At 41.0% G+C, this 25,361-nt stretch overlaps 1 protein-coding gene across 1 annotated transcript; it reads left to right on the forward strand.

Annotated features, from left to right (window-relative positions):
- Window positions 1–2,126: 2,126 nt before the first annotated feature.
- Window positions 2,127–25,005, forward strand: xrn1 (5'-3' exoribonuclease 1). Its single transcript, XM_031744818.2, has 41 exons — window positions 2,127–2,364; window positions 3,389–3,621; window positions 4,084–4,181; window positions 4,814–4,923; window positions 5,022–5,132; window positions 5,215–5,300; window positions 5,388–5,475; window positions 5,605–5,773; window positions 6,683–6,750; window positions 6,878–7,015; window positions 7,115–7,284; window positions 8,715–8,804; window positions 9,135–9,291; window positions 9,442–9,561; window positions 9,667–9,836; window positions 9,958–10,075; window positions 10,303–10,398; window positions 10,652–10,755; window positions 10,883–11,017; window positions 11,185–11,347; window positions 11,637–11,750; window positions 12,527–12,625; window positions 12,717–12,832; window positions 12,954–13,100; window positions 13,225–13,314; window positions 13,973–14,108; window positions 14,222–14,278; window positions 15,426–15,558; window positions 15,665–15,734; window positions 16,541–16,736; window positions 16,893–16,982; window positions 17,081–17,164; window positions 17,668–17,712; window positions 17,938–18,018; window positions 18,144–18,281; window positions 18,395–18,530; window positions 18,610–18,773; window positions 18,882–18,995; window positions 19,122–19,218; window positions 19,972–20,153; window positions 20,681–25,005. The coding sequence occupies exons 1-41, from the start codon at window positions 2,290–2,292 to the stop codon at window positions 21,014–21,016; spliced, it is 5,124 nt and encodes a 1,707-aa protein (XP_031600678.1). The 5' UTR covers window positions 2,127–2,289; the 3' UTR covers window positions 21,017–25,005.
- Window positions 25,006–25,361: the final 356 nt, after the last annotated feature.

Genomic DNA, 25,361 nt, shown 5'->3' on the forward strand with positions numbered 1-25,361 from the left:
TTCTGTCAGTGTTTTGATCTGTTCACCATCAACATTGCGTGCAGCAGCAACCACAGCCTCCCAGACACTGTTCAGAGAGGTGTACTGTTTTCCCTCCTTGTAAATCTCACATTTGATGATGGACCACAGGTTCTCAATGGGGTTCAGATCAGGTGAACAAGGAGGCCATGTCATTAGTTTTTCTCCTTTTATACCCTTTCTTGCCAGCCACGCTGTGGAGTACTTGGACGCGTGTGATGGAGCATTGTCCTGCATGAAAATCATGTTTTTCTTGAAGGATGCAGACTTCTTCCTGTACCACTGCTTGAAGAAGGTGTCTTCCAGAAACTGGCAGTAGGACTGGGAGTTGAGCTTGACTCCATCCTCAACCCGAAAAGGCCCCACAAGCTCATCTTTGATGATACCAGCCCAAACCAGTACTCCACCTCCACCTTGCTGGCGTCTGAGTCGGACTGGAGCTCTCTGCCCTTTACCAATCCAGCCACGGGCCCATCCATCTGGCCCATCAAGACTCACTCTCATTTCATCAGTCCATAAAACCTTAGAAAAGTCAGCCTTGAGATATTTCTTGGCCCAGTCTTGACGTTTCAGCTTGTGTGTCTTGTTCAGTGGTGGTCGTCTTTCAGCCTTTCTTACCTTGGCCATGTCTCTGAGTATTGCACACCTTGTGCTTTTGGGCACTCCAGTGATGTTGCAGCTCTGAAATATGGCCAAACTGGTGGCAAGTGGCATCTTGGCAGCTGCACGCTTGACTTTTCTCAGTTCATGGGCAGTTATTTTGCGCCTTGGTTTTTCCACATGCTTCTTGCGACCCTGTTGACTATTTTGAATGAACGCTTGATTGTTCGATGATCACGCTTCAGAAGCTTTGCAATTTTAAGACTGCTGCATCCCTCTGCAAGATATCTCACTATTTTTGACTTTTCTGAGCCTGTCAAGTCCTTCTTTTGACCCATTTTGCCAAAGGAAAGGAAGTTGCCTAATAATTATGCACACCTGATATAGGGTGTTGATGTCATTAGACCACACCCCTTCTCATTACAGAGATGCACATCACCTAATATGCTTAATTGGTAGTAGGCTTTCGAGCCTATACAGCTTGGAGTAAGACAACATGCATGAAGAGGATGATGTGGACAAAATACTCATTTGCCTAATAATTCTGCACTCCCTGTATGTAACATTTACCTGCACCTTGGGGTTAGTATTTTGCCCAAGGATGCAGCCAGAAATTGAACCACCAGCCTTCCAATTAATAGTTGACCTGAGCTACAGCCATCAGGTGGGACTGTCGGTTCAGAATTCATGGTTTTGTATAGTGTATACTGTACTGGTCTGCGTTTTTTTTATCTGTTCAAATTTAAAAACTGACTGCTCAGTTTGGGCAGCATACATTCACATTTGAGGTTTTGAATAAATAAATTTTAAGTAGGTCTAATCTTCTACCTCTGCAAAACTTATAAAACTTATATTCAGCATCATAGAAAAGGCAAAGTTGTACATTAGGTGGAAATGTGGAACTGTCTTGCTGAGGGAAACCTAGTTCTTCATTCCAGGCTTTGCAGTGGGACTTGCAGGCTAGACGGGCCCTGTAACAGTGTGTTCTTTCTTTCATATCAGTTGATCTGATTTTTCAGTTCCTATTAAATTCAGAATGACATAGCACACACTGTTCCTACTTCCCAGCCCTTGGAGCTCATATTTATAATGGGCACCCTTAGTTATCTTGGAAATTGTATAAGATTCCTGATATTTCTGGATTCAGATGTTAAGTGGGCTGTTTTCATAAACTTGATGTTTTGAGGTGACTCAACCTCTTTTTAAAAAACAAAAACAATAAAACAACCATTTTCTCACTTACCTTTGTAATAAATATTATATAACATTTATTACAAAGTTATTTTCTAGCAAACGACAAATTTAAGTTTCATACAACATTTTGTAAACATGCTTTGGCTTTTTTATTTTAAATATTTTATACGTAGAAATATGCATTACGTTGTACTATGTACTTATGAGATGTCAAAAAGAAAGCGAGAAAACAAAAACAAAAAAATACAAAAAACGGAACAAATGTTTTCTCGAATAGCGGCGGAACGATTTTTCCGGCGGACAACGGACAACCAGCTACTTAGCGGCCGCTGGAAACAAAACCTGAGTCTAACGCAAGTTCTCATGTTACCAGGTTAAACCCCGGCTACATTGTAGTTCCTCACATAGGCAAACACCTCCATCCAGTTTTTACTGTTTACTGTTTTGACCTAGAGGCTGAAGAGGTTTGTGGTGAAGATGGGAGTACCAAAATTTTACCGCTGGATTTCGGAACGCTACCCTTGTCTCAGTGAAGTTGTCAAGGAACATCAGGTAGGAAAACAGCGGTGACTTGTTAGCTTCACAGACCGCTGTCATTGGTAGCCACAGTGCTAGCGTAGCTAGCTGTTTGCTATCAGAGAGCTATAGCGGGCCGCGGAACTAAAATTCCACGTAGCTTACTAGTGGTTTTCTGGCGAATGGACAACTCTGCTTTTAGGACACACTCTTCACTTCATCCTTTTGTTAAACACAGGATAGGCATCAAGTTATTAACCAAATTCCATCACTAATGTGCTATTTTGGTCTTCATTGTGTGCTTATTCGCACTAAACAAGTAAAATGTTAATGGGTTACCACTGGGTAATTTTGGTCTTTGTTGGTCAGGAACATTCTAAACAACAATAAAGCTCTTACAGTTGTCTAACTAACTGATTTTATGCTAACAAGAGATCTATAGGGGCTCGGGTAGTTATTGTTACCAGTTGGTTAACAGTAACTACGCTTTACAATGAACTTGTTTGAAATGTCAGAAGTATGAGCTCAGCCTGTGGCCCACAGCTCGAATAACGTGAGAGTTTAGGCTACTTGAGTAACTGCGGGGGGACTTGAACCACTTTCTACACTCTGAACAGAAAGGAAGCTGCTATTTCACTCCGCCAGCAGCAGTTTCATCAGCGCACATTGTTCAGTGTCACCCTCCTTACCTCAGACAGCTTTGGCATTTGTATTAAAGCAGTAAAAACTCGCCTTTAGCAGAAAGTTGGAAACAGTAAATATGGGAATTATGTTTCATGTGGGTACCGGTTTAAATAAAACAGAACAAAACATAAAGGTCTGACGTTATGAAAGGTGGATGGCATACTCATGAGAGTGTTTTTAATGTGTCACGTGAACGGAGCTTACTATGATGTTTTTTGACTGTCAAATACACCCTCCTTTAACTCATCAGCCTCCTAAAAACATCTGCCACACCTGAAAGATCTCATCATTGTGAGCGTTTACAGATAAGTCATTTTCCTGAATGTACTAGGTACGTGGCCAGTTTGTCTTTGCATTCATTTCTTTCTGTCCTCAGATTCCAGAGTTTGACAACTTCTATCTGGACATGAACGGCATCATCCACCAGTGTTCTCACCCAAACGATGAGGATGTCCACTTTCGCATCTCTGAGGAAAAGATTTTTGCAGACATCTTCCATTACCTGGAGGTGCTCTTCAGGATCATCAAGCCTCGCAAGGTCTTCTTCATGGCTGTGGATGGTGTGGCGCCAAGGGCGAAGATGAACCAGCAGAGAGGACGTAGATTCAGGTTGTGATGGACGAATAAATCTAAATGAATAAATGCTAAAAGAATCACTAAATTTAGGATATTGGGAGTAGCTTTTCTTGGGCTGACCAAATAAAGAGATGGAATTTTATTAGCATGCCTGTACCCTGATGTTGAATCCAAACTGTAAATAATGCCACGTTCTCTCTTAGTTATCTGATTAAAGTGTCATGTCTGTTCTCAGATATATTTAGAGATGTTTGGTATAATTATGTGATGTTTCTGAGGCTGCAGCTGTAAACCTGAGCCCTATGTGAGTTGCCTTATAAGGAAGAATCAGCAGCAAACAGGCTTGAGCTAAAATACAACATTTTGTGCTTCAGTGTTACAGACAGGGGAAAAAAAAAACTGCAGGCAGAGACACAGCCTGAGACTGTGAGTTTGACCTTCTCTCTTTCATATCTACTTGTGTGTGCACTTGTGTGTGGGTGTCTGTGTGTCTAGGTCCGCCAAAGAAGCAGAGGAAAAGATAAAAAAAGCTTTGGATAAAGGAGAGGTGCTTCCCACAGAGGCTCGCTTCGACTCCAACTGTATCACTCCTGGTAAGGAAGATCTAAAGCTTCATGCAAAGATGCTCACAGACACAGATCAGAACCACCTGATACAGTTTAGCGCCTGAATGTATTTTTGTGTCACTGTGTTTTGTTTTTTGTTTATTTTTAATATGTATATTCTATCTGATATTTTTAGTGAAAACATGTTTGCATGTCGGATGTAAACATGTCTATCCAGTGACTCATTTTTCAACATGTGGATTGACATTTTAGCCAGAGCGCAATGTTGGTGTTTACCTAGAATCATTAACGAACAGGTCATCGCAGAGGTGTAATATTTTCTCAAGGAGTGGATGTCAGGGAATGTACAAAGAAGTGGAAAAACTTAAGGGACAAATATATTTATTTCAGGATAAAAAGAATAAAGAAAAATGTGCCCGCAGCAAAGAGTGGAGACCTTTTGTGCTAGACTCGAGCCTGGATTAACTGTAAGGGTCTGGTTTCAAACTGTGTCAAATTAAATATGCAGATCTGTCTGGTGTAGCGACCCCTTGGGAAAGCAGGACTGAGCAGCTAAAAACACTTGGGTTGCTCAGTTCCTCTTGGATCCTTAAGAAATATACAGAGAACAGGTCTCTGAAAATGTTAGCAGTTCTTTTAATCGCCAATCCTTCTTCCAGGCACTGAGTTCATGGCGCGACTTCAGGAACAGCTCAAGTATTTCGTCCACAACAAGCTCTCCAATGACAAGCTATGGCAGAATGTCAAAGTCTACCTGTCCGGTCACGAGGTGGGTGTGAGTGGTCTGTGTGTAACTGTTGTATGTACTCTTGTACTGTTTCTGAGTCAGTAATGAACGTATTAAGTTTGTGTTTTTTATCCTTACAGACACCAGGGGAGGGGGAACATAAAATCATGGAGTTTATTCGGTCAGAGAACACCAAGCCCAATCATGACCCCAACACGCGACACTGCCTGTACGGCCTGGATGCTGACCTGGTACGTTTAAACAGGTCATTGATGAACATTTTGCTCAAATCAGTGCCTGAAGATTGACTCTGTCCTTCACTCTGTGTTGTAGATTATGTTGGGTTTGACCAGCCACGAGCCAAATTTCTCCCTGCTCAGGGAGGAAGTCCGCTTTGGAGGGAAGAAATCCCAGAAAAGGTTCTTCTCTTCTTAAGTTCAGTCTATTTTGTCTTTCTTTGTTTTGCTGCATTGTTTTGTGAACCCTGCTCTTTTGTTCTCTTTCAGGATAACGGCTCCAGAGGAGACCACTTTTCACTTGCTTCACTTGTCTCTGATGAGAGAGTATATAGACTACGAGTTCTCTGAGCTCAAGGTGAGACAAGCGTGCCTAAAGTGGGCGGTTTTTAAATGCCAGGCGAGATTTCATATTATTATTTATTTTTAATATATACTTTTTAAATTGTATTGTATGACGTTTAAATGTTTGTGGCTGTTTTTTCAGAATAAGATGGGTTCTGATTATGACCTGGAGCGAGTAATAGACGACTGGATTCTAATGGGTTTCCTGGTAGGAAACGATTTCATCCCTCACCTCCCCAACCTTCACATCAATCATGATGCTCTGCCATTGCTGTACAAGACGTACATCAGTGTACTACCAAGCCTGGGGGGTAAGACCAGAGTCATATTTTGTGTTTTTTCTTAGTTTTTAGTTTCTTCTTTCAGTTTTCAATGTCATTTCTGTTGAAACCAAACATTTCAGTTCAGTTTTAAATGTTTTAAAGTGTTTAGCTTAGGCTTATTTTATTCCATAATAATTATAGTGGATTGCAACATGTGCAGTGAGGTTTCTTCATGCTTGTTGTGTTGCAACATTTGACGAAATCATCTTTTGGTGAGACAGATGCATACACTGTATCCTTAACCATACTCTACATTTTAGTGGTTTACTTTTTAGGACTTCACTTTGTCCCCTGTAATGAACAGTAGTCTAAACAAATTTGGATTTCAAAAGCATGAAAAATATTTTATTTTTTAACACACACTCAGCGAAAAAGATGAAATACAGCAGAAATGCAAACAAAACAAAATAAAAATATATAAAAAAAATAAAGCCACCGTGGTATATTCATGTATATTCTGTTCAGTTCAATTAAATTGTATCTCTATAGCACCACAGTTGACTCAAGGTGCACTTTATACTGTAAGGTACAGAGAAAAGCCCAACAATCAGCTGATCCCCTATGACCAAGTGGGAAGAAAAACTCCCTTTTAACAGGAAGAAACTTTTTAAACGTGAAGCTGGCAGAATTACCCTGAGCCTGGTTCTGGCGGCTCCAACTTTATCATGTGACAAAGTCCAATGCAGCAGGGATGTATATTTTTGAGCATTTATTCAGAGTTTGAAAGCCTCTCATACACAAAATATGTATTTTCTTTGTTTTGTTTCATGTGCTGTGCTTGTCCAGCTGGCCCAGATGGTTTAAAATTGTCAACCAGTACAATATAGAAAAACATTCATGTCCCACTTGTTTATTGTCGATCATGTATATAAAATAATGTCCCCGTGTTTGTTTTAGGTTATCTGAATGAGAACGGTCACTTAAACCTCAGAAACTTTGAGAAATACCTGGAGAAGCTTGCTGAGGTGAGACACTAGGTTTCTATTTAAGAGTCATTCATTTTAAGATCAAATCCCGTATACTGATTGATGTAGTTTGCTATGAAACAAATGTATGTTGCCAACATTTTTTTTTTTCCCCATGTCTTGCCAGTTTGACCGGGAACATTTTAATGAGGTCTTTGTGGATTTGAAGTGGTTTGAAAGCAAAGTTGGTAACAAATATCTGAATGAAGCTGCTGGACTGGCAGCTGAGAAGGAAGCTGCCAGCAAAGATGCCAGAAAGAATGAGGTAGGGATGCAGCACTGAAAACATGCATTGTTTCTTTCAGCATTGTTTTCATGTCTGTTTATCTTTCCAGTGATTTACTTTTTTTGAAAATATCTGTAGGATTCTGCTCTCTGTCTGGCTTCCCTGACTACATCAGAAAAAATCACTGGAGAGGAAAAAGCAGCAGCAGCAGTTGATGAAGAGGAGGAGGATGATATCTTTGAAACAGAGTTCAGACAGTACAAACGCACATACTACATGAACAAGATCGGCGTGGACGTGGTGTCTGAGTGAGTGAACTTATACAAACACATACACAAAGCAAATTACAGGAAGAAGAAACCTAAAGATGTTTGGGACATGTTTGAGTTTGACTTTTGTGGCCTTTAGTGTCCAAAAGTAAAGCGTCCTGCAAACATGTCTGTCTGTGAACACACGAATGGAGAGAGGCTTTCACCCATCACAAGCGCGACCTTGTGCAAAACTGCGGCTCACTGGAGGAGAATTGAAGTGTTGAATGCTGATTGGTTGATTTCATTTCATTTATTTTATTTGTCGGATCATAGCAAGACAGGGAGTACTTTAGAAAACAAGAGAAAAAAATAAAGAACTAATACAGCATGAAAAGTACAGCTGGACACTTTTTATTGTTTTAACTCTTAGTTTTACTTCACCTCTTTGTTTGTTGTATCTTCGTTCAGTGACTGGCTGAAACATAGTGAAGTTATAACGACCAGTGTTCAATAACGCAGATAAATTATTGGTCATCACTCACAACTCACTTTTTTTCCCCTTTTGGTTTTTTTTGTTTGTTTGTTTTTTTGGGGTTTTTTTGAAAAATGTTCATCAGCACAAAAAGAAAAATTTGAGGCTGAAATTCTCACGTTGCTTTTTTAAAATTCTTGTATTTCATGCACTAAAAAGTATTTTGAATTAGTCATGTGACGCTCAGCAGGTTAGGAACAAAGATAATGGGCTCTGTTTTATCATGCAAAGGAGTAGCAAGCCCTACTCCTTTGCATGATAAAACAAGGTTGTATGGGTGTCTCTAAGTGCACCTGCTATTGTGTTTGCTCTAGGTGCAGCAAGACCAAGTGGCAACAGGCCGGGTGAAATGGAATGCATTCATAAACACATTGTGTGTTAGTCACATCACTTATGCAATGAATGTAATGCAACATCCGAGTATAGTGAAACACTGTGCTCTTGACTTAAAGATGAACACACAGAACCACAAAGCTGCAGCAGATCATTTAGTTTAACCACAAATAATATAGTGATCATAACTGTTGGAAACGGGTCCATCAAATATTAAAGAGTAAACTTTGTTCTTGGACTTGGAGCTTTTGGCTCACAGGGTTCAGGCATCCATCACTGGAACAATGCTTATCTATGACAGAAAAATCAACATCATAATAGGTGCACTTTAAGATGTTATACAGCAGTCTTTACCTCGTCATACCTTTAAAGGGTAAAACTATTAAGACTGACGAAATCTGTTTTTCTCCCTTATCAGCAGTTAGAATAGACATGCTTGTATGTCTGTCTGTGTGTGCGTGTGTGTTGCTGTTTCCCAGCAGTGTGATGCCCTTTTTCTAGTTTCCTTTTTTAAATGATCCCATTGGTAGGGAAGTGACTTGGCTAAATGTTAAATGTTAACAGTGCCCTTCATCACAGCAGCTTGCACTTTGTAACTATGTTTTCACTCTTCCATTTGCAGTGAGTTTCTAGCCAACCAAGCCAAGTGTTATGTGGAAGGTATCCAGTGGATTCTCCACTACTATTACCATGGAGTTCAGTCCTGGAGCTGGTGAGTCCTTCTTTCTTCTGTGTAATTTACTTCCTGATCTTTCTCTTTCTGTTCTTGGAGCATTCAGCTCATTAACAGTCTCACAGAAATGTGGGAGCATTGAAAGAGAGGCTCAAATTTTGACATATTTCTACACAGCAGGCTTTAATGAGGGCTGCAGGGTTTCAGAACCTTTACTGTCTAATAAAAGTTATTTCACAGAAAAAGTGGATTGATTGATTTGCTTTAGAGGAGAAGGACAATAAGTAAATGATTTCCTTCTTTAAACCTCTATATTTAAGACGCTCCATTTTTAAAGCAGTCGCTGAATTTTATGTGTTATCTCTGCAGGTACTACCCCTACCACTACGCTCCCTACCTGTCTGACATCAGGAATGTATCTGGGTTAAAGCTGACCTTTGAGCTTGGACAGCCCTTCATGCCCTTCCAGCAGCTGTTGGCAGTCCTGCCTGCTGCCAGCATGGAACTGCTGCCTGAGTGTTACAGGGTAACAAACGCAAATCTAAGTTCACGCATATAAAATGCACAAGATCCACTCTAAGAAATAAGAAAAATTATAATTTAATATAGAAATCGTTTTTACATTAGGACAGGAAGTATACAAGGGATCGTAATACTGTATTTTGTTATGTTTCAGCATCTGATGACTAGTGAAAGTTCACCTATTATTGGGTACTACCCTCTTGACTTTAAAACTGACCTGAATGGCAAGCAGCAGGAATGGGAAGCTGTGGTGCTCATTCCATTCATAGATGAGGTAAACACACAATTCGAAATGAAGAAATGCCACAGGTCTGTAGTCGAAATTAAATTTGACAACTTGTAACTGTGTGTAACTTTGTGTTGTGTGTGTATCGAACAGAGGTGCTTATTAGCAGCCATGGAGCCCTGCAACAGCAAGCTGACAAAAGAAGAGAAGGCCAGGAATTGCCACACAGAGTGTGCAGTCTACTCGTACGACAGGGAAATGGACTTCGCCTACGCCTCCCCCCTGCCTCAGCTGTTCCCCGACATCGTCCACTGCCACGTCAGGTAGATGCATTTAATGATCTTCATTATTTCTGAAAAAAAACTCATGCGTTTGCTTATTGAGGTGAAATTCAACAGTCGTATTTGTCTGTGGCTGATTGCCTTTTGTGGTTGATCGTCACAGGACAGCGCACATCCCCATGGACGCTTGGCAAGTTTCATTAGATCACATCAGCAAGCCCGTTGACCGCTCAGCTCTGTACTTCTGTGGCTTTCCCACCTTACAACACATCAAACATAAGGTGGGCGTGTGCATAACTGAACTACTACTAAACTGCTCTAAGTTGGACCAAACCAGGTTAAATACGTTTTAACTCTACTCACAACCAACGTATGAATCTGAAATTAATTCTGCCAATTTAAGAAGAAGAAAAAAGAAGTATAGTAAGTTTAATAAATTCAGCAGTCTTTATAAGATGATCTCTCTTTCTCTAACTCTCATGCTCTGGCTCCTTCACTGTCTTCTCAGTTTTACAAGAAGAAAGGCGGGGTGGTCGTGTTCCAGCAGAGTAGCAGAGGGGAGAACATGTTGCTGGATATCCTTCCCAACCAGGAAGGGGAAACGGTGAGCTTTTGTTTATGTTTTTAGACCTAGTTTAATAAAGCTTCAACATTTTATTATTTATAACTGATCAATTGTCCCTTGGAAGTCTTTGAATTACTGTCTATACAATTAAAAGAACCACTTAAAATATTTTTTTACACCCAGCTAAAGTCACCTCTGGGTCTGTATAAATAATCTTATTCTAACAAGCGTTGACAGTTGCCTTATCCTCTGTGTCTCTGCCTCTCTCTTTCTTTCTTGTCATTATCTTCAGACATGTGATGATGTTGCTGCACAAGTTCTGGGAAAGTCTGTGTTTGTCAACTGGCCTCATCTAGAGGAAGCTCGCATCATTGCAGTGTCAGACGGAGAAACTAAGTAAGAGCTGGCTTTGTTATGATTGCTGTGTTTTCTGGTAGATGTGTAGATACCACTGAAAAATCTGAAAATATTATATTGAGACTTGAGTGACTTTACAAGTGAAATTTTGCAACTTGTTCTGAAGATTTTATCTTGAGGAACCACCGGGTGTCCAAAGAGTGTATGACAGGCCGAGCACTCCTCCTCCCGCCAAAGTCACCTGTCTGTCTGACAAGGAGCAAAAGGAATGGATTAAGGATGTCCAAGGAATCACTGAATAGTAAGAAACAAAACAATCAAGCAAAATAATGCAAGTGTTTGTGTTTGCATGCATCTTGAGTCATTTCTACTCTTTCACATTATTGAAACAGTCCATTACTTCTGTTCTTTGCCAGAACCATCATATTCTTTGGCTTTTTTAGTTATTTATGCTTTTCTTTCTCTTAGTTACTTGAAGAGGAAAGGCATCGTGATAAATGAGACAGAGGTGGTTTTATACGGCCAACTGCTGACTGGAAGGAAATACGTTCCCAAAGCCACTGGTGTGGTGGAACTGGAGAAACAGTGGGCCAAACAGGTCCTCCCCTTTGCCTACCAGGCGGTTGTTAAGGTACCTGCACACAAACATGATATAAAGAATGCACGAAGAAAACTGAGAATAATCGGTGAAAGACTCTTATAACAGTGTATATGTCACTGAGGCTGTCACTAAACCCTGAAATAAACCTAACACATGCTTTCAGTTTATTGTGAGAGTAGTTTTAGGCAAATTTAGGTTTACTGCACATGGTTTTGATTTTATGACCTTTTTTTTTTTTTAGATTTTATAGACAATATTGTGACGATATTGATGGACAGATAATCTTAAAGACACTTCTTCCTTATCTTCATGGTCTCAGGATATCAAAGCCTTTTACTCATCTCTGGCCTGCTTCAAGAGCTTAGATGAGCTCTTTCCTCCAACAACAACCGTCTTCATGGTGGGAAACCCGTACTATGGTGCCATGGGAGAGGTATGTTATCCACTGTTTGCTCTCTTAGTCTGGGGATTACTCCCTCGTTACCCAAGTTACTACCCCTGCTAGTTCTCAAAAATCTTTTTATTAATTTAAACCGAGAATCCGAGTATAATGTCCGTGTTTTCACCCCGTAGGTCACATTCAATATAAGTGAAGAAACAAAACACTGTACACCGAGTTGTCACCTTTGCATTAATATCATTGGCAACTGTCAGATAGATAAAAGTTTGATTTCAACACTCATTTTTTTGATACTCTGAGGGGAAAAAGACAAAAAATTAAGAGGCTTATTTATATAGTTTAGAACAATGCTAACATCTGTGAAAAACACTTTCTTTTTTTAAGTTCACTGATGTGGTGCAAAAAAAATATGAACATAACGTTGATAAGAATTTAGTCATTCCATTATCAATTCGATTCCTTATTGGTTCTCATATCGATTCTCATTGACTGCACTTAGAGAGTCACCATCATTACTAAGCAGCATATCAAAGGCATTGCATCCATGCATATTAATTGTGCATGTTGGAGGTATTTCCCCTCTTTGTTGTGATCAGTGTTGGGGCCATTACTCATTATACACATTACACAGAACCCTTTTCTTACAGGTAATGCATTACTCATTACTTTACTTTCATGTTACTCTGTAAAATGACCTGAAACACACTGTCTCTTAATTACCATGGCAGGTTTAGAAATCTAGCCATTTTTTAAAAGTCTTTCCAATTAATGCTCCATATCTCCATATTCATATTAATATAAATTTTCAGGTGCAAGATTCCCAAGATGTCATCAAAGATGGGCGGATTCGAGTGGTCTTCAGTGTGCCACATGAGCCACAGCTAGAGCCCTTAATCCAGAACCAACACGTAAGACGAGCTTGTGGAGTCATTCTGTGGATATGTACGTTTAGTTTTGCCAGTTTTCTCCCCTCACCTTATGTTTTTGTGTGTCGTGTAGAAATACAGCGTGAAATACAGTCCTGGATACGTTCTGGCCTCTCGTCTCGGCATCACCGGTTACCTCGTCTCCCGCTTCTCTGGAAGCATCTTCATTGGTAGAGGCTCTAAGAAGAAGTGAGTGTTTATGTAGAAATGCCAAAAGGATATCTGCAGTGAGTTGAGCTGTTGTTGGCATCACGTCATGTATTCAGGTACAGTACTTGTCTAAGCTTTCAGTCTTCTTCACTGTGTCCAGTCCCTGTGGGGAACAAAGAGCTAACGTTGGCCTGAACCTGAAGTTCAACAAGAAGAACGAGGAAGTTCCCGGATACACCAAGAGAACTGAAAAAGAGTGGCTCTACTCTGCTGCTGTGGAGGAACTGCTGGCTGAATACTTGGACAGGTAAAACAAATGAGTCATTTTGAAAACTGCTGTTCTTTAACTTGATTATGTATTAATGTTCGGTTATCCTATGAATTGAATGAAGCTTTTACAAATGATGGTGCGGCTGTGTTTGTTTTTGTAGATTTTCAGAGGTATTCAACACAGTGTCCAGAAACAGTCACGATGATGTTTTCTATGAAGATGACATTTGGCCTGGAGAGGACCAGAATGGGTAAAACGGACGGCATATACTTAGACTTTTCAACCATGTGGGCACTAGCCTTATTTAGTCCCCTGCCAAGGTTACGTTCACTCCGTCCTCCTGGAAAAAAAAACTTGTTTAGGGATCATAGATGTATATAAAAGATGGACGTAGCTTATAGGTCTTAAAAGTGTAGCTGATGCTGAGGTGTCTAAAAGCTGTATTCATTCTTGTGGCCATCAGGTGGCGACATCTCTAGCTACATAAAGAAGCAATTATAGAAGTCTGTGCGAAGTTGTCCTCTTTTGTCACTGCTTCATTGAATACATTTCTAGTTTAAATTCACACTGAATAAGCTATGAAGTTCATCTTTATCTTTTGCTTTCCATGAGAGTAAAAAAAAAAAAAGACGATAAAGAAGGGGATGCTTTAAAGTACTATCCTGCCTGATATGTTGTTACTCAGCGTCTCATTTGTCAGCTGGATCACCTTTGGTTTCAAAACAGCAAGATAGTAAGGGTAAAAGTTCTCAGCATAAAGCTTCACCCGTGGGTGATGACGAGGAGTTTAGAGCCAGGGGTCGTCATATTGTTCTTACACCAATGTCTGAAGGTTGTAGATTAAATAAATGGTGAATTACTAAATGACCTTTTTTAAAAAAAAAAAAAAAAAAAAAAAAAACCAACAGGGCAGAGAAGGTGGCAGAAATCACTTCATGGTTAAAAAGTCACCCAGTCAGCTCCATCAGCAGGGCATCCTGTGACCTCCAAGTGCTGGATGCTGCAATTGTGGAGAGGATCGAGGAAGCAGTGGAGAAAACCAAGGTGACAGCGACAGACTTCAGAAGTCATACATTCTTTGTGTATTCACTGTATTTCCATTCACACGCCTCTCCCTCTGTACCTTCTCCATTCCTGCCTCGTTCTCACCGACTTAGGTGAAGAAGAGCACCAAGAAAGTCCGCGTCACAGTCAAGCCTCATCTCCTCTTCAGGGTGAGTACCTTTGGCATGCACGTGTCAGCATCGTACATCGTGTCTGTAAAGAAAGGGGCTGTGGTTGTGTTATAAAAAAATCCGTAGGACTGGTAACCCCATAAAGACCTGTCAGCCAAGGTTTCGATGATTTAAAGCAGTTGACTAACATCAAACAACAATCATCATATGTAATATTTTTTGGAAATTCCTGCGTAGCAATAAAAAGGTTTATGCAGCTGCTTCAAGGAGGAATCCAACATAGTTGCTCAACATTTTACACACAGCTGACTCAGAACAAGTACAAACCAGATGGGAAGGTTATGAAAGGAAAACATGCTGTGGACCAAGAAGATGACCAACATCAAAAAAACATCAGGCATCATGCCCTGGAAAAAGAAAATGCATAACAAAAAAAAATGGAAAGAAAATGGCACAAACAAGAGTGTTTATGACGAAGCATTGGGAAACAGGCTACAGCTGGCTTGTAAGGCTGCGACACAAGGAGGAACATGTCACCCGTTTAGCCTCTGATAAATGTTGTTTATTAACAAAAGAAGAGAGTAAGCCCAAAGGCTGGGCAACAAAAGAGAGAGCAAGGGAGTGGGTAGGGATGTCCTGCGTCTGTCATCAGACTGCAACACCTGTGAAGTCAGGACAGATCAGTCCAAAAGTGCATATGCAACACAAGAAAACTGTAGCAGTGATCGTGATCCGTAACAGATTTAAGCATTTCCAGCCTCATGTCTTGTGTTTGGAAGAAAAGGCTGTTGCAGTGGGCTTAAGAGAAGCAACTGTGGACTTTGGCTGATTGGATGAAACTGATGTTCAGTGATGAATTACAAATGTGCAGTGGTCACAGAGATGTGCTCCACACAATCATGATAGGGGTTGCAGCTCAAATTTCAGACTCATTCTGTATGGCTTATGTTTATATTTATGAGTGTGGATTCTCAATTCACCCTGATTGTTTGTGAGCTAATATTTGAAATGACACTTAAACAGCCAGCAGCCAAATGTCCTGTTACTTTTGAACCCCCGTCATTTTCATGCAGTGTGTTTAAGGATGTTTGCCACACAGTCCCTTTTTTTTTATTTCCTAATCAGTTAATTTAAAAGATCAATGGCAGATTAGTTGATAAGGACATTAATAAAAATATGTGTGCAGCCCTTGGAACAGCAGCAAGGTGTAGTTCCAGACCCAGATGCGGAATACCGTCTGTTTGACAGAGTCATCAACATCAGGGAGAGCTTCACCGTCCCGCTGGGACTCAGAGGGACAATCATTGGCATTAAAGGAGGTGAGGACACCCGTCATCTGTCATTGTCCTTATATGCAAAGTCTGCACATATCAAGGGTAACATACAAGAGCGTGATTAACAGTATATCTGTGTCTGTTTCTTTAGCGGAGCGCGAGGCAGAGGTTCTCTATGAAGTGCTGTTTGATGAAGAATTTGCTGGAGGTCTCAACATCAGGTAAGCATGAGTGTGCTGCTGTATGTAATTAATGTTGGTAATGGTCAGTTGTAAACAATTCCCAGTTTATAAACATGAAATGGGAGGGCATTCGATTTTGGAAGAGGCAGAGAGGCCTGTTGTTAATGTTAGTTGTAAGTTTTTTTAAAAAATTAGTCACAGCTTTCACATGAACGCTCACCTGGATGCCAGGAGTAATCATCCGTTGATGGTTCCCAACAGTTGTTTTAAGCAGATTTGTTAAGCAAAAACTCTAGATGGTTGTTCAGATTCCCCAAGTAGTTTGTTTACTGCACACAAACACACGTGTAAGCATGTCACAGCCAGTGGCCAGATCACATCGGTCTGTCCTCCTTCAAAGCAACTCTGAATGGATAAAAGTGTTAGTTTGTCTTATACGCTGCCCTCAAAGTAACTTTGTTTGCTGTCCTACACACTGACTACAGTCACCCTGAAACTAACTGCTCATGGATCAGTGTTAGATGGTTAGCTAAACTTACTTAATTAAAACCTACTGCTACTTTGACAATAATTGACAAGATTTTTTTCTTCTTTGACTGACTTACTACGTCATACCTTCAGCTTCAGTGTTCAGTTTCTTTACATCAGACAGAAAAAGCTGCAGAGTGCACAGTGTTGTACAAAAACTGTTACATAAAGCACAAGACGAGGGTAAAACACAAAATCATACAGTCAGGCTATAACAGAATACACACGATGCACATTACAGGATGCTGTTGGAGTAAAGGTGTTCCTCTTTACAGCAGACTGTAACAGCTGCTTCGCCTCTTCATGTGCTTCCTCAGGTGTACATCTTCTCGTTGTTACCGCCTCCCTCCCTGCGCCCTGATCAACCTTTCCCACGGAGCCCGGGTGGATTACAGTGGCCACAAACTCACCGCCATCGTCAAACCGCAGCCTGCCACTGGCGGCAATTTCAGCTCGCACCGGCAGCTGGCAGGCCTAAACCATTCTCCTCGTTCACCTTTTGTCCCCACACAGGTAGGAGGGTAGAATATGCACACAGTAGAGTCATGCACAAATTATTCCCCAGTTTGGAATAGTGGAAATGATTTGGAATTTCCATAGTTTCACCTAAATCCCTCCTTTTTCTCCTCTTTCTCCTCTTTCACTGTTCCAACTCCTTTTTATTTGTAGCATAACAACAAACATGGTGTGGTGAAGGCTGCCTCACAGGGCAACAGGAGCTCTCCCTCAAAAGGTCCCATCCAAAAGCACCAGGCCAGGGTAAGAGCAGGTTTTGCTCCATTCGACCTAACTGTTATAGCCTCTCAACGATGTGTGTAATATGACTTGTTTATACATATGTCGTTCTCTCCATCCAGAACAAAGAAGAGTACAGTAATGTGTGGCAGTCTCTGCAGAACACAGGGCCTCCTAACAAACCTCCTGCTCACTGGCACAACAATGTAAGTTTTCAGTGAAACAGACACCAGCTGCAGCTGAGAACCGGTACCACAGCGGTGCTGCAATTCCTCTAAAAATTCTCTCTCACATCCTAGGAGTCCAGCAGGAAATTTGAGGAAAACAAAACTAGTAATGCTGAGAAATATTTACTGTATTATCCTGGGTTTTTCCTGACACGGACTCTGTCTTGCATTACTTAATAAAAGTCGATGTGTTTTCCTCTTATTTTAGTTCAAATGAATTTGTAATGGTTTCAAGTAAATAACCACATACTTTCGCAAACCAGACTGAACCTTATAGATTTGATACAGAAATTCCTCCATGAATACTGATGTAATTGCTTCAGGATTTAACAGTGAAGTGACATAGGTGCTTAGGAACTTTGTTTTTATATAGGAATGTAACCAGAATACAAAGAGCGCTCTGGGGATGATCCATTTTTCACTACTAATTCTTGAATTACGCTTTTAAAACAGTAGTTTTAAAAAAGTGTTTCGGATTCTAGGAAGGACATTCCCAGCAGGGGAAGACCCAACCCGCCAACAAATCTGTGAGTAGACACATCAGCAGAACAGCTGTGTATATGAATCTGTGTTTCTGTTGCGCACAATTGTTAGTTTATGTTAAATTCATCAGTTTTTATTTTTGTGTAGCGGAGGTTTGTTATTGGTTTTGACACGTTCATGTTAACAGCGACGTGTGTTTGCATGAATTGCTCTGTGTTGTATTTGCGTGGACTGGATTAGAATTGAGCTGATGTGTGTATCGTTCACAGACCCCACCTGCTGGCATCAGACTATTGAAGAAAAATGAAGACGTCAGCTCCCTTATTCCCTCACAGAATACAGCCAATAAGGTGCAGAAACACAAATCCTTCTTTTGACTTCTGCCTGTTTTTGGTTTTTCAGAGTTATCTCTGTTCAGAATCTTGTACCCTGAACAAGATGATGATTTACAGTTTCTTTACTATTTCTTACTCAGGCTGCAACAGAATTTGAGGACCTCATTGCCAATCTAAAAATCTCCAAGGGTACCCAGCAAACCCCACCCCCTCCTGCCCCTCCACAAGAAGGTGACAGCCAGCCAGATGGCCCATTATCCCCACAGTCTTTTGCCATGGTAAATATGTGGTGAAGCCAAAATGAGAGGAACCTCAGAGTTTTAGAAGCCACCTAGAACCACTTAGCATAAAAAGCCTAATGTGAATGATCATGTGTGGTTTGTCGCTATAGAAGGGAACCCTGGTGCTGAAGGAGATGCTTAAAATTGACAGCACTGGAACAGGAAGTCAATCTCCTCAAGAGACGTCAAACAGCACCCCCCCTGCTGGCCAGCAGCAGAACAGGAGACGATCGTCAAAGAAACTCGGTACCTTACTGATTTCTAAATCCCAGGCAAATTTCTTCTCTGTGTTCTCCTGCTTATGATCATTACTTTCTCCCTCCAGCTGCAAAAATAAACGTCCCACACGGCGACGCGCCTGTGTTGCCTTCTCCGGCACCTGCTGCCTCTGCCAACACCCTGCTGGGCAGTAAGGTGTCAGAGCTGGCGTGCATCTGTGGGGCTTTAGGTATGGCGCCACCTGACTTCAGCTTCATACGCAACAGACAGGTAACACGCTCTATTTTCTGTTTCTGTTACATCACACTTTATTCTACTCTGCTTTTCCCACTTTCACAAGTGCCCCACTCTGAATCATTTCCATTAACACCGATGCAGGGATTAGTGGTGTGTCAGGTGAAACTGTCCAACGGGTTGATGGTTCATGGCCCACAGTGCCAGTCAGAACACGATGCCAAGGAGAAAGCTGCCTTCTTCGCACTTCAAAGACTGGTATACACACACAAACGCACACATTTGATTCAAGTATGAGAGGCTGAGAGAACTTTGTAACCACTGAGATAAACATGAAATGTGTCACTGACCAGGCCTCCCCTCTGTCCCTCTGTGTATGTGTAGAACTCACTCGGGTCAGGCTTCCCCCTCCCACCTCCTCTGTACACAGGAGTGGGTCAGATACGACCTGCCCACATGGGAGCTGTCTTCAACCAACAAGGTGAGTCTGTCTGTCTTTAAAGTTTCATCAATGAATTTAGAAACATCAGTTTAAGGTGTTCCATAGTGTAGTGGTTAAAACCTGTGCTTCACCCCCATCGGGGGATGGGGGGGTCGGGGTCATCTGGCGTAAAATTCTGCCAAATTAAACATACAGGACTAGGGCTGTTCGATATAACGATATATATCGGATGAGGATATGAAAACGTCTATCGTTGCATATTACGCTATTACGTTTGTTTTGTGGTGTCGCAAAATAAACTGTTTACTGTTTATTTTTTCATCGTTTTGATGGTCACTGTAGAATTAAAGTTCTCTCTTTCTCTTATATTTAATATAACCACACTACGGACAGACAAGCGACTGCTTTTACGCGTTGTCGTTAGCAACAACGATGGTAAAACCATCGCGTGGCTCCGCCGTCCGCTTGTTTATTTTCCCCATAAACCTTTCACAATAAAGCTGAAGATCCTGTTGAGATTTTTTAAAATAAACTGAATCACGTGAAATTGTATCTACAGAAAATGGTAAATTTTTGTGATATATATCGTTGTCGGGATGATAAATGTCTTATATAGAGATATGAGATTTTGATTATCGCACAGCCCTATACAGAGCTCCTCAGTGTGGTGAACCCTTGTGACAGGGGATGAGTTAATAGTAGTAGTATTTATATCAAAATTTTTGCTCACTATTTTTGTTAAGCCTTAAAAATTATCTATTTTAATCTTAGGAGTATGCTCTTGTTTTCCAGGTGGTGTGCTGTTGCCCCCACAGGGTTATGGTCCTGCTCCTCTCTGGGGAATGACAGTGCCTCCTCAACACCACCAAAACCAGCCATTCTACGGACCACCGGGGACTTTCCCTGGCGCTGCCCGCCCCCAGCCTGCAACGACACTGCCCATTGGCTCACACAACCAGTTCATCCCCTTACAGGTAACACATAAGCCCTTTTTCCATAAGGACCTACTTGGATCGGCTCGACTCGTTTTACCATTACAATTGAGTACCACCCAGTGTGCTTAGGGTTATTTTAGCAACATGGCGGAGTGTCCTGTAACGCAATTTGTATGCGACACGGGTGATACAACAAAGGTTGGCGTCTAGGCGATGTTGTACCTGCTGCTCGATTTGTGGCTTTTGGTCAGACCACAGTGTTGTTTCTGTGTAGCCATTTCTCTCATTGCCGGCTTTCAAAAATTGCGGATTTGATATTTGTGAAGGAGGTGCTCTCACGACTCATTGACGCCACTGAGTAGCCAATTGGTGGCATGCAGTCTATTAGTTGGTAGTATCTGGTACCAGATACTAACAACTAACAGAAAACCCTGAAAACTGTGCCGAGCTGACCAGATGGAGGTACTAATGGAAAAAGGTTAATACAGCATTCCCATTTATCTTTTCCTGGGCAGACGTAGGCCAGGTTGGTAACTCAGCTTTCTGTTTATCTTTCACCTTGTCAGGTGACTAAGAAACGAGTGTCGGCAAATAAAAGGAACCAGGAAACTCGAGAGTTTTACAGTGCTGCCCAAACTGTTGCTAAGAATCAAGCACAGAAATCCCAGAACCAGCCGACTGGCCAATTGCAAGGTCAGACTGAACCACAGAGCGGTAAAATCCACCAACAAGCTGTTAACAGCGACCTCTCCTCTGGTGACTCTACGACGACGGGGGCGGCACTGCATACACCACCTAGGCAAACCATACCAGCAACAGGCCACACCCCCGGCTCCGCCTCCAAGAGACGGCAGAGGAAGCTAGCAGTCAACTTTGAGGCAGCTAAAGTCTCAGAATCATGAGCTGAGGGGAGTGTGTGTGTGTGTGTGTGTGTGTGTGAATGGCTGACTCAGCATTTCTGATCAAAATCTCATCGATGTGAAAGTCTGTGTTCACTCAGCATTACAGAGCCGAGAGCAGCTTCAGACGAGCCTTTTTATTTTTCAGCAATGAAACATGTTAATCTGCATCACTGCTCAACTCACAGACTCCTCAGGAGATGAGGTCTGTGCCAGATTATCGTAGTTCCCCACTAATGGAGGTTTATTACAGCTCGTCTTTTCTTTGTAGCACTAACTTTGTACTTACCCAGTCAGTGCTGAGGCCACAAAACATTCCAAAGCCATCCACTCAGACTACAGACCACAAGCAAAGTACTGATTTTCATGATCATTTATTATACTAAAATTAACTGGTTTTATCCACGAACAGTGTAACCACAGCTCTGTCCACCTGTCTTGGACCTCAGTCGTGCAGGCCTACAGACTGGTTAGCTTGGGGAAAGTCACAGCAGCCTGCCAGTGATCTGTATGCCTGTTTGCAGCCAATTTCACTCTGGCAACTGCCAGCAACCACTCACCAAGAGGCTGCACAATACACACTTTCCCGAGCAACCGTCAGCTCCCTGACACATCTTCATGGCTCGGGCCTTTTCTAACTACTTGTGTTTGTTGCTTTTGTTGGACATTGCTCTCAGCAGTGATTGTGGTGACTACAGTGTTATGTTATATAAAAAGAAATGCCTAAAGTCATACACACGAACCCCCAATAGTAATAAACCGCCAGCTTTGTTCACCTGCTCGAGCAGAGAACATTAGTGTCTCCACAGGAGCAGATTTGGAAGCAGTCTTGTGACTACATTTTATTTTGAGTGGTTAAGAAAACCTCGTGCTGAAGTGAGACGCTGCCTTAAAAAGTGAATTTTCCTAATTCAGAAAGCTTTGTGGAGAAACTGAAGCCAGCATGGTGAAAACAACCACTGAGTGAGGGAATTATTATTATTTTATTTTATTTTTGGATTAAGAGGACCTTTGACATAACTCTAAAAACATGCATCACTGAGAGCATTTGATATTTCCTTGAGTGGGCATTAACAGTGAACAGCCTGTAGAGTTGGACTCCTCTGACAGTCTCAGTCTTCCTTCCCAGCTGAAAGGTTTTCAGACTCCAGGTGTTGCTGGATGAGACTTCATGGACTGAGAAAAGACGTCCGAGTGCAGCAGGTTCACATCAACCCTCCTCTGTTAGCATGGTGTGCAGGTCCCAATAACATGCGATGTGGACCTTGTTCTCAGGGACATGTAGCTGTGGTAGAAGCCCCCATTACATACCATCACATTTTTAAACAAGTTTATGCAGAAATCTGGGCCCTATCGTTGCTACAGCCATTCATGCCATCATAGATCAGCTCTATCCTGTTTGGGCTGGTGATGTTTTATTGTTTCTGGTGTTTGGTCATCGTTGTTCACACACTGCCTTTTATTTACTTCAGGCTCATAGTTTTTTTTAAGACTTTTTATGCTTTGTTAACAGCACCTAAAACAACACGACTAAATTCACACCACCTGCACAAATGCAGACTCTGTGGAAATCCCAAATTATTTGAGTCCTCACACACACACACACACACACACACACACACACACACACACACACACACACACACATGCCACTGCAGAGCTGTTTAACGCCAGCACAGACAGTTTCACACACCTACGGAGAGGGTCCGAAAACGGTCCGATTTTCTCTTCGGCTCTGCTGGACCTGCAGGAACGTTCACACTGCCACAGTCGAAAGTTTCCAAAAGCATCTTATGCTTATTATGAGTGGATTTTATTCAGGTAAAAAAAAAAAAGATTTTAACTTGATTTCTTTTTGAGTTGAAATTAAATTGTTTTGGAGCGATCTACTGAAGATGTTTATTTGATTAGGGCTGCATCTCTTGTTTATAATAAGGAGCCTGCTCATTTCTGTGCCAGTCACTATTGGAAAATGTTTTTGTTTACAGTCGCCTTTTTATCCAACTTTAACAATTATCTGTGCACAGTGTTAATTTTCCACCTCTTGTGAATATGGAATCTCTTGAAATTTATCGATGTCTTTGTCAAATATCTGTTTGACCCACATCGTATGCAGTGATTGTTTTATTTCAAGCTTTATTTCACTGTAATAGTTGTGTAATTATTGTACTAGCTTGCTATCAACTGTGTAGAGCACAGGACTTTAGCCTCACACAGCTGATGACTGCTAAGCTTCAGAATCCTGATCAGGTGTTGGACCTGATATAGTCTCATTTTGGAGTGGCTTTATATCTGTCAGCGCAGCCCAAATGTGAGACAGCAGTAGAGTTTTGATAGGAAACATATTCGTCCGTGGAGTGAACAGAGTGTCTAAGATGCTTTTGGAAACATGTCTCAGGTCCTGGTCGGTGATTTTCTAAATCTGGTATAAAGTCTCAGCTGAGTTAGCCACTTTCACGGATCACTACATAGTCACACATACGTAAAAAATCTCACCATTTTTAAAAAGGTTTTTCTTTTTTGAACTATGGATTTTATGGACATTCTTTTTATAGACTATCTTGGAAGTCTTTTGTAAGTAATTCGACTATTGCTTCAGTAATGTTTGTGGTAAAGCCACTGTAGAGACAAATTAAATTGTACTTACCCAGACCATGTTTGTATTTAACCAGTCCTTGTTTTGAGGGATGCAGGCTTACAGTAATTATTTTTCCCCTTTTTTCTTTAAGACTGACACCCTCATAGCCACCTTGGGACTGAAGTGTGTAAGGGTCTGGTGCAATAAGGGGGGGTTTTAAAACTTTTTTTGAAAATTGAAGCACACCTGTTTTTTGTTTGTTTTTTTTTTTGTTTGTTTTTTGTTGTTTTTTTTGTGGGGGGGGTAAAAAGATTATGAGAAGATGTAAAGGTAACAGAAGATGAAACGTTATGGACTTGATGTTTTGATTCAGGAATGTCTTGTACATAACATTTAATAAAATTAATCTTTTGTTACGACATGACGGTGGCTGTTTTTCCTTTTTGATTTTATTTTTTCATTGAATTGAAACAAGGCAATGCCTGAAACTTGCATTTTTCTTAATGGCCACCAGGGTCATACCTATAGTTGAAAGAAGACTTTGACTCAGTCCTACAGAAGCCCACAGATGTGACCCACAGTAAGGGCTCAGTCTCATTTTGTTAATGTCATTCTAAGTTTAAGATGGGGAGATTACCCAGGACATTCTTAATGAGTAACAACCTGAGACTGTTATGTGTAGACCAGGGGCACATCTACAGGGGGGCAACTGCCCCTCTGCTGCCAGGAAATGGCTAATAAAAGGATTGTGTGAAACTCTGAAACATCTCTGCGTGATCTCTACCAAGACAAAAGGATCAGAGAGACCAGTGATGTCTCGACACCCTCCTGCTGTTTTTGTGACTATTTTGTTGACTCTGTTTACATATAGGGGATTTTCATATAGTTCACTGAAGAGGTATGTGCCACCCTGCCTCCTGCAAGGGTTTCTTCCTGTTAAAAGGGGGTTTTCCTTCCCACTCTTGCCAAGTGCTTGCGCATAGGGGTTTGTGCGATTGACAGGGTTTTCTCTAATATTGTACAGTCTTTACATTACAACATAAAGTGCTCTGATGTAACTGTTGTGATTTGTGGCTATATACATAAAACTGCATTGACTTTCTTTTACTGGTTGTGTATAACGATATTTTTGTACACATTATTTTTTAACATTTAAATAATATTAAAACTTGGCAATAAATCAGGAATCAAGTGATATGTGTCGATTAAGTATTTTGCATTATTTTACAATTTTTCCACCTGAATCACTTCAAAAAAAAATCACAATATGAAAATTCATAATGTATCAAAACATCATATGCAAATCCAATGTGTAATTTAAAATGACGATGTCACATGTAACCTTTAAATTGTCAGTTTATCAAATGCCACTGAGGAGTCCTTTCAGTCTTCAATAAATTCTCTCTTCTTCCTCTCCTGTCTTTCTTATCTTTCTCCATCTCTGAGTATAGTCATCACACACTCTTTTCTCGCTCTAGGAAATACAGACAGTTTGTACAGACTGTAAAAACTGTCTGTGTGGACAGAAACATTGCATTTGAAATTACTTGTCGGTTAAAAAAATGTTATTCCCCTCACGCTCGCGCCTCTTCTTTAGTGCCGGCTAGAAACTGATGATAGGCCACCACAACTTATGAACAATTGAGCATGAATGCTATAAATAATACCGTTGAACCTAATGTAATAAGCTTGTTTTGAAAATGTAAGGAGTAAAAAGCACAACTATTTTCATAAAAATGTACAGAGTAAAAGTAAAAAGTCAGAAAATAA

The sequence above is a fragment of the Oreochromis aureus genome, linkage group 18 (assembly GCF_013358895.1).
Source record: "Oreochromis aureus strain Israel breed Guangdong linkage group 18, ZZ_aureus, whole genome shotgun sequence".
NCBI classification, from domain to species: Eukaryota; Metazoa; Chordata; class Actinopteri; order Cichliformes; family Cichlidae; genus Oreochromis; species Oreochromis aureus.

Bases quoted from the DNA above. Each gene is read 5' to 3' on its own strand.
- xrn1 (XM_031744818.2), top strand. From the start codon at position 2,290: ATGGGAGTACCAAAATTTTACCGCTGGATTTCGGAACGCTACCCTTGT. The intron at 2,365-3,388 runs GTAGGAAAACAG...TTCTGTCCTCAG, and splicing joins AAGTTGTCAAGGAACATCAG to ATTCCAGAGTTTGACAACTT. The intron at 15,559-15,664 runs GTGAGGACACCC...CTGTTTCTTTAG, and splicing joins AATCATTGGCATTAAAGGAG to CGGAGCGCGAGGCAGAGGTT.